This window comes from Myodes glareolus, chromosome 15, assembly GCF_982192425.1.
Source record: "Myodes glareolus chromosome 15, mMyoGla1.1, whole genome shotgun sequence".
NCBI lineage: Eukaryota > Metazoa > Chordata > Mammalia > Rodentia > Cricetidae > Myodes > Myodes glareolus.
Genome location: NC_142040.1, coordinates 53,290,278 through 53,299,262, shown reverse-complemented (window position 1 = coordinate 53,299,262; position 8,985 = coordinate 53,290,278). Strand labels below are relative to the sequence as shown.

Sequence of the window (8,985 nt, the reverse complement as noted above, 5' to 3'; positions counted from 1 at the left end):
CGCACACAATTACCAAAGCATCTTCAGATAGAACGCAACAACTGCTGTTCGGTTTGATTTTTTACTAAAGCTCTGGCGGCCTCTATTGGTAAAATAGAGAAATGCAGAGTCTGCAGCGAAGTGCCCTTTTCAGATGCGCTTTGGAATTAAGACATTAAACTTCCTAAGGCTGTTGAGTATCTCTTTGCCTTTCTTGTTGTTTCTTTGTTTGGTTAAATGTCTTTACCTCTTCCACTCTATCTGATGCCACACCCCTTAACTTCTGTTTTTAAAGTCAGGAACCCTTTATTTTCCCCAAATTAGGTCAATTTCTGCATACTTAGGATACTTGGATTTCAGCTTAATTCTTCAGTAAAACAAACACTCCAAATTCATTAGGTCCTTCTTTAAAAGTGTAGTTTACACAAGAGCGGCTATTCTGGCATTTAAATATACTGAAATTCTGAGATGAAACTCCCACAGTACCACTACAGTTTCAGTTTTCAAAATACACCCAATTCCAGGCAAACACCAACCCTTGAAATTCTGTCACAGGCAAACACCAACCCTTGGAACTCTGCCAATCTGCTAATTTAAGGGGAGATGGAGCTCCACTTTGAGTATTCAGAAAGTATTGATTGTCATTTAGTTTAAAGAAAAATGGTGTCACCATTGGGTTGACTGAATGATTTTAATATTAAAGTGAAAGGGAGAATGGCGAGGGAAGCCAGAATAAGAAAGGAAGAAAGCATACTCACTCCAGCCATAAGAGAAAATAAAAAGGTCAAGACCGCTCCTTCTGCAACTAGGGAGAAGAAAAAGGGGAGTTACCCTTGAAAGCTGCCTCCCCGCGTCCCGGGAGGCGCGCGGGGTTCAGCACCTCGGAAAGCACCCCCTTCTATACGGGGATTACGCATGCTCTTTGGGGCTCTCCGCAGAGGCTCTGTGGGTGCGAACGCAACTCCGGTAACTCTGTTAAGTCACTTGGGGGTGACAATATCGGACAAATAGAAAACACCAGCGGAGCTCCAGGCAGTGCCGGCGTGCATCAACCTCCAGACAGTCAGAGTGAGACACGGATGTTCCCGATTTCTGTTATCCTCTGAAAGGAGAGAATCTCGTCCGGGCAACAGCAGAAGCCGACAAAGGTACTGGGAAGAGAAGCGGCAGGAGAACTGTGCTCTTGAGCAGGGGGCTGCGTCTAAGTGACAACGGGGAAAAGGAGGACCCTTGATCCGGGCCACTTTCCTAGAACTGCCCTTTTCTGCTCTAAACCCGATAAGACCTGACGCTGAGCTCAGCCAACCCTTGAGTCCAAGGCGGTTCTGGGTGCGAAGATTCGGTTCAGCATCCTCTTTCCAGGTGTAGTCTTCAGTGGTTTCTTAGAAAGCTCCAGTATCCGCCCCTTGGACCCCTTGGGTACCACACCTGGAGCGAGCGGTGCCACTCGGATAGTTGGCTCGCAGAACATGACCCAGAGGCACTTGCGCGCGCAGGTGGCTTCTGCAACCACAGCCGCCACCATGAGTAAGGCGGCTGCGGGTGATGAGCTCTCAGAATTCTTCAGCCTCATCCCAGACTTGCTGGAGGTTGCCAACACGAGCAATAACGCGTCGCCGCAGCTTCCCGACTTGTGGTGGGAGCTGGGGCTAGAGTTGCCAGATGGTGCAGCGCCAGGGCATCCCCCTGGCAGCGGCGGGGCAGAGAGCGCAGACACTGAGGCCCGGGTACGGATTCTCATCAGTGCGGTTTACTGGGTAGTTTGTGCTCTGGGATTAGCTGGCAACCTGCTGGTTCTCTATCTGATGAAGAGCAAGCAGGGATGGCGCAAATCTTCCATCAACCTCTTCGTCACTAACCTGGCGCTCACTGACTTTCAATTCGTGCTCACTTTGCCCTTCTGGGCGATAGAGAACGCTCTAGACTTCAAGTGGCCCTTCGGCAAGGCCATGTGTAAGATAGTGTCCATGGTGACGTCCATGAACATGTACGCTAGTGTCTTCTTTCTCACCGCTATGAGCGTGGCACGCTACCACTCTGTGGCCTCTGCTCTGAAGAGCCATCGGACCCGAGGGCTTGGCCGTGGCGACTGCTGCGGCCAGAGTTTAAGGGACAGCTGCTGCTTCTCAGCCAAGGTGTTGTGTGGATTGATATGGGCTTCTGCCATGTTAGCCTCGCTGCCCAATGTCATCTTCTCTACCACTATCAGGGTGATGGGCGAGGAGCTGTGCCTCATGCATTTCCCGGACAAGCTGCTAGGCTGGGACAGGCAGTTCTGGCTGGGTTTGTACCACCTGCAGAAGGTGTTGCTGGGTTTCCTGCTACCGCTGAGTATCATCAGTATGTGTTACCTGTTGCTGGTGCGCTTCATCTCGGACCGCCGCGTAGTGGGGACAACGGATGGAGCCGGAGTTGCAGCGGCTGGGGGAGGTCTGAGTGCAGCCAGCGCTCGGAGGCGGTCCAAGGTCACCAAGTCAGTGACCATCGTAGTCCTGTCCTTTTTCCTGTGTTGGCTGCCCAACCAGGCGCTCACCACCTGGAGTATCCTCATCAAGTTCAACGCGGTGCCCTTCAGTCAGGAGTACTTTCTGTGCCAGGTGTACGCGTTCCCAGTCAGCGTGTGCCTAGCGCACTCCAACAGCTGCCTCAACCCGATCCTCTACTGCTTAGTGCGCCGCGAGTTCCGAAAGGCGCTCAAGAACCTGCTGTGGCGCATCGCGTCGCCTTCGCTCACCAGCATGCGACCCTTCACCGCCACCACCAAGCCAGAGCCGGAGGACCACGGGCTGCAGGCCCTGGCACCGCTCAACGCCGCTGCAGAACCTGACCTGCTCTACTATCCGCCCGGTGTTGTGGTCTATAGTGGGGGACGCTACGACCTGCTGCCTAGCAGTTCGGCTTACTGAGACCTGCCAAGGCTCAAGAGGGCCTTCCACCGACAAGGAGAGGGGAGAGCAATTTGGGGGCTGGAAGAGCGGGGTTGGAGAAAAAAGTAGGAAAGGAATGTTGTTGGGAAGAGCAGACTGTGAAAAGGCCAGAGGGCGGTCTCTGCAGAGATCAGGTTAAACAAGAAACATCTGCAGCTGGGTAGAGCCAGCAGCCTCGGCTCAGGCTCCCTACTCCCTGCTCCCCTGTCCTTTACTCCAGTTCCCACTCTCCCACCCTGCCCGTTGAACGCTGTGGGACACCTAGGAGCCGTGGGAAGTGAGAATAGCACTGGGAAGCAGAGAGATTGGGTTGCTTAGGAGCTGGGCTTAGCTAAATGGTGTCCAGACCAGGGATCATTTGGCCCAGAGACTTTTATGGAGAACTTTATGGGGCCTCAAGCAAAATTCCAGAGGGTAAGTTACCCATAAAGCCTGTCTAAATGAGCTTTGACCTGCGAGACTGTCCCAAGCAAAGATCTAACTTGTCGTGACTGTCTTGGAAAAGGAAAATGAGAACTAGAAACTTTTATCCTTTATCGTCCTGGAGAGGGCTAATGTGCACAAGCTGACCCCAATCTCTCTGCTGTTCCTCTGAGCACAAATGTCACCCGTGTCACCGGGAGTCTCTAGGGAGTGATGCGAGGGACAAGAAAGAGTGCTGTGGTTAGAAAAAATAATGGAAAGAAACCTTTTTATGATGCAGCCCCTGAAGGAAAGTGGCGGCGGGTGGAGGGGGCTAGGTACAGAGTGGGAAGTGAAGTGTCTCCACTGAAAGTCTAGGTACCCAGATATGGCTACCTGGCACTTTGGTCTATTGCTGCAGATGAGGCAGCAAGCACCCTGAAAGCTCTCCTGAGTGTTGGGGTGTGTTAGCAACCCCCTCACTCTTTGGGAAGGCACTGAAGTAGCAGATGAGACACTGAAGTAGCAGATAGAGAGATGGCTCGGTGCTGTTGGGGACTTCGAAGAGCAGGAAATGTTGTCCAGTTGTTTTCTAGAAGTTGGGGTTTGATCTTTCTGAGGGGGAGGGAGGATTCGAGTAAAATCTATCCTAAAGAGAAAGAAGGGACAGTTCCCAAGAGCGTAAATGTATGAGTGAAGCTATGTAGCTGACAGAAGGAAAGACTTGGAATTTGAGTAGAAGACTAGCTAACCAAGTTCCAGGTACTTTTGTGTGTTTTGCTCATTGTGCATGCAGGGCAGCCACAGGGCTGCCTCGAAGGAGCGAGCAGACTCCTCACGACACCCCAGTTCTAGTCACAGTGTAAGAGACTCAGTTCTCTGAGAACTGAGATCAATCCCTTCCTCAACCAGGTCAGTAGAGAGACTCCCTTTCCTATTTGGCTGGTTCTGGGGTTAAGTGACCTGTAGAGCAGACACCTCACCCTGCGGTGCAGTCACTTTAATCCAATGAAGAATCACTAGAAAAGCACAGCTGCTTAAATGGCCTCCTGAACGACAGGACTGCTGGGTAATTTTGTCAACATTATACTGTTATATATGAGACTTAAAACTTAGTCTACGGAATCTACGTGCCTGCCATCAAAACTGCATTTTCTGCAACACAGCTCCAGGCACTCAGATACCTTCCCACAACAAGAACAAGAGCAAAGCAAGTCCCGAGGCCTTGTTCTGAAGCACTCACACCAGTCCTCCTTTGCTCTTTGGCGTTATTAATGCTGGCATTGACTAGCAACCAGGCTAGCACCTCTTGGAATGTGAGCCCCCAGGGCTCTGTGCTGGCTAATTTTATGTCAGTTTGACACAAGTTAAAGCTAACTGAAAGGGGAGGACTGCAACTGAGAAAACTGTAAGATCTAGCTGTAAGACATCTTCTTAACTAGTAATTGATAGGGAGGGCTCAGCCCATTGTTGAGTGATGCTATCCCTAGACGGGTGGTCCTGGGTTCTTTAAGAGAGCAGGCTGAGCAAACCATGTGGAGCAAGCCAGGAAGCTGCACCACTCCATGGCCTCTCCATCAGCCCCTGCCTTCCGGATTCTGCCGTCTTTGAGCTTCCTTTAAAGAGGAACTACAATGCCAAATAAACCCTTTTCTCTCCAACTTGCTTTGTGGAGTATTTCGTTGCAGTAATAGAAACCCTAACTAACATGTATTCCAATACACAAAATAAATAAAAGGGCCAACATAAGAGGAAACAGACAATACCACGTCCATGTACAGCATCAGTATTAGACTGTTCCTGGGAGATTAACATCGCTTGCTGTTCCAATTTTGAGAGTGCCATTGTTTGTGGATAGCTCAGAACTCTTAAACAAAAGTACGGATGTGTGTGTTTCTGCTGTGGGCATTACAGAAAGAGAAGATACTGAGCTGGAGCTAGGACTTCATGAAAATCTCTGTAAAAGGAACCACTCTGTCCAAATCCAAGGCTGAGGGCTTCAGAGAACAACACAGGGGGAGTCAAAGACTATGGATTCTGTCCACTCAAAGACAGGACAGCAGAAGGTGGCTGGGCAGCCCCTCTGTGTGCCTGTGGTTAGGGCAAAAACCAGCACAGTCCAGACTTCACAGTTAGAACAAACAGCCAGAGAGTCAAGCAAGACAATGCATAAAACAATGATTTGGACATTACATTGAGGCTACAAGAAAAGAAAGAGGTATGAGAATCTGGGAAAAAAAGACAGATTATGCTCAAAATAATATTTGAGCTGGGTCTAGGTAATATGGATGCAAGGTTGACAAAGATGCTGAGGGTGTTGGGGGAAGGGGAAGCAGGAAGCAAACAGTGTACCTTCCCTTTATCTGTTAAGAGTTCCCTGGATTACTTCTGAAAATGTTTACACCTGTACATTAGTTTTGTCTACAGTTAAGATGCTTTTTGTCAGAATGAATTGCATTTGTCAAAGAAAATGAAAATTTGGGTTTTCATAGGTTGTTAAAAGCTTTTAAAAATTGGATTAAGTCCACTCATTCAAACTTAATAGAACTGAGTTAAATGGGTAAAGTATTTATGTATGGTATGTGTGCGAGTGTGTGTGTGTGTGTGTGTGTGTGTGTGTGTGTGTGTGTGTGAGAGAGAGAGAGAGAGAGAGAGAAAGAGAGAGAGAGAGAGAGAGGAGATTGCTCTAGGTCCTTACCCCAGCCCAGTACTCTATCAAGTGTTGCAAAATCAACATTGTACATTGATATAGTCATATTTATTGTTTCTTGTGTTAACCTTTTTTTCTCCAAACGATGATCCATTGATGTTTGGTCGCTTGTAATAAAGTCCATGTCTTGTGACTGATCAGTGGTGGTCGGTTTTGACTTCTTTAAGGTCCAAGTAGCATGGCCCTCAGATGAAGGACATTCCCAGCTGACCCATTCATTCATTCATTCCCAAGCCTTCAAAGACCAAAACATGCCCTTGGAATTACACTTAAGGATGACATGGAACTCTCCAGGTTCCATAGAAACCTTGTAGATGTGAGCATATGTAGATTGAGTTTTCCTTTCTCAACTCCATGTTCCCACACAACCAGCAGCCACTTTTCAAATAACTGACTCAGAGACTTAATATAATTTATAAATGCTTGGTTGATAGCTCATGCTTGTTCCTATCAAACTCCTACATTTAAATTTACCAATATTTCTTGTCTATGTTTTGCCACGTGACTCATGGCTTGCTACCTCATTTTCTATACATCTGGCCTTCTCGGTGGCTGTCTGGAGACTCTTCTGACTCTATGCTTCCTTATCCTAACATTGTTTATTAAGCTAGTCACAGCAGCATATATTTATACAGTGCACAGGAGGATTATTCCATAGCAAGTATAAGTAGGAAGAGTGGTAGCTTTGTCTGCTTCTTTTATCAGGAGAACCGACACAGGACCTCTTAGAAGCTGCTCGTCACAGTCTCAGGCTACAGAGTTCAGAGGAGGTGCTGCTTTCCAGGGCCACATTTCTAGTCTGTCAAGTTTTCAGTTCTCCGACATAGATCATGGTGGTTGGGACAAAAACTAGGACAGTTGGGGTGATTTTATGTCCAGCCCCTAAGAAGATGAGATGATTTTATTTGTGAATTAAAGTACCAATAGAATATAGGGAGACCTGATTGAGGGGCAGCCAATGAATGGCACCTATGTGGGCAAAAAGGAGAGCAAGGTAGCAGGTAGATTGAGAAGTAAAGCAATAGCACACTCAGGTCAGGGAACAAAGCCCAAAGCCAGAAAAACCAGGGATCCAAAGAGATGAGTTATTATGTGGAATTCCGGGGTGCCTACCTTCCGACAAGAAAGCTGTATGTCCTGTAGGTAATGGGGGGGGGGATGAGTTGATGAAGGGCAGCAGACAGGAAACAGCATTTACTTTAGCACAAGCCCCCGCCCCTTACCCTCCACCTACTGGCCACAACTCGGGTATAAGTAATAAATTTAACCAGAGGCACAAGATTCTAGGTTTCTCCTTGTTCTATGATAACAGAGCAGCAGCAGCGAGCAGGCTCTTTAAATACAAAGGAGACCTCTGGGAGAATTGTGACAAGGTGGATGTCAGGCAGCAGCGGGAAGGAAAGAGTGGGCGCAAACTATTTGGGACCACACAGAAACAGGAAGTGGCAAGGAAGCATGACACACGGCAACCCATGTCTGGCTGGGTTTTAAGGCCAGTAGTTTGCAGTGCTGCCTCGTTCATAGACAGTCAGGGCCCACACCGGCACCGCTTCACTAGAAAAGAAGGGTCAGCTTCCATCCTACTTTCCGAGCCTCATGCAGGAATGGAATGTCCTCATTCCATACTCTCGATCCCAGAAACCCCCATGGAAACAACTCGTGGGGATTTTTGTAAAACCTTCCCAGGCCTTTACTGAGCTGATCTTGCAGAGGCAAAGCACACCACTCAGTCTGTGCCCTTGGGTGTAAGGGAGCGAAGGGGGGGCTGAGGGCAGCTGCTAGAAGGGTAGAGGTGGAGACGTACGGTCGCCACAGATGCACTAACACGAGTGTTAGCATGGGTAAGGACTGTTGCATCATGGGATAGAAACAACAATGAACAACGGGATCTGGCCATGGACCCCACCATAATCCATCCTGTTTTCTGAGCTCGGAAAGCAGTGGGGAGTGCGCCCTTTATGCACAGGGCATTTGAGTAAAAGAGGACACAGAGGCCTTTGGAGAACAACCTGAGCATTTCTTCCCTTCCCCAGACTGCTAATCCAAAATGGACTGATACTGCACATCCACTCTGCTGTGCACAGGACAAACCAAGGCAGCATCCCAGTTCCCAAACAACCACACTGGGAGAGGTAGCTCATTGCCTTTCTCAAAATTCCCTTATGCCAGGAAAAGATTTGGATACCCATCAGGAGCAATGACTATACCACCAGACTCTAGGATGAGGAAGGAAACACATAACTTTCATCTTTTACATCTAAAGGCATATGGACCAATGTCCTATCTGCACGGGCCAGGCACATTTGGAGTTGTACAGATATTACTTAACAAAGGCTGTAGAAAACCTAAGGAGAAGGGGCTTAGTGATGAGGGCTTGCCAGCAATGACCAGGGCATTCATTAAGCACTGATGCTGATCACATGCCAGCCGTCTGCCTGTGCTTGCTCTTCCCGGGAAGCAGGAGAGACAAGGCCCTGAATCCAAAGCCCAGCTCTGCCACTTGTGAGGTGGGTGGCTCCAGATGAGCTACCTCATGGCTTTTTGCCTCAGTTTCCTCACGTGAAAGTGAAGACCAGCCATAGCACCCATGGTCAAAAATGCTGTATCAACAAAGTTTAAATTTTTGCAACCATGGGAAGCACTTCCCAAGGGTTTGGCACCAACTGTTACAAGACTCTGAGAATGGAATTCATCATACCAAACACATACATACTTGAGCATGTGTGATTTGGGGATATTAACTACGTTGCCACTGAGTACCAAAGAAAGGATCAAAATAAGGCAGGCTCCAAAGTTCATGACTAGTTTTCCTATTAAATAATGTGGTCTCTCAGCATGGTATCAATGCAATCTCTTCAGGCTGCTAAAAATTCCCCACATGGGAGCCCACTGAGGAGTTTGGCTAAAGAAAAAGTGTTTTTAGTTGGGGTGGGACACCCCAGATATTGTTTCTTGAAAGTGTCAATT

The 8,985-nt window shown here is 48.3% G+C and overlaps 1 protein-coding gene across 1 annotated transcript; it reads left to right on the top strand.

Moving 5' to 3' along the window:
- Window positions 1-898: 898 nt before the first annotated feature.
- On the top strand, window positions 899-6,155 carry Rxfp3 (relaxin family peptide receptor 3). The gene has a single exon (XM_048430122.3). The coding sequence runs from the start codon at window positions 1,449-1,451 to the stop codon at window positions 2,883-2,885; it is 1,437 nt and encodes a 478-aa protein (XP_048286079.3). The 5' UTR covers window positions 899-1,448; the 3' UTR covers window positions 2,886-6,155.
- The last annotated feature ends 2,830 nt before the right edge of the window (window positions 6,156-8,985 follow it).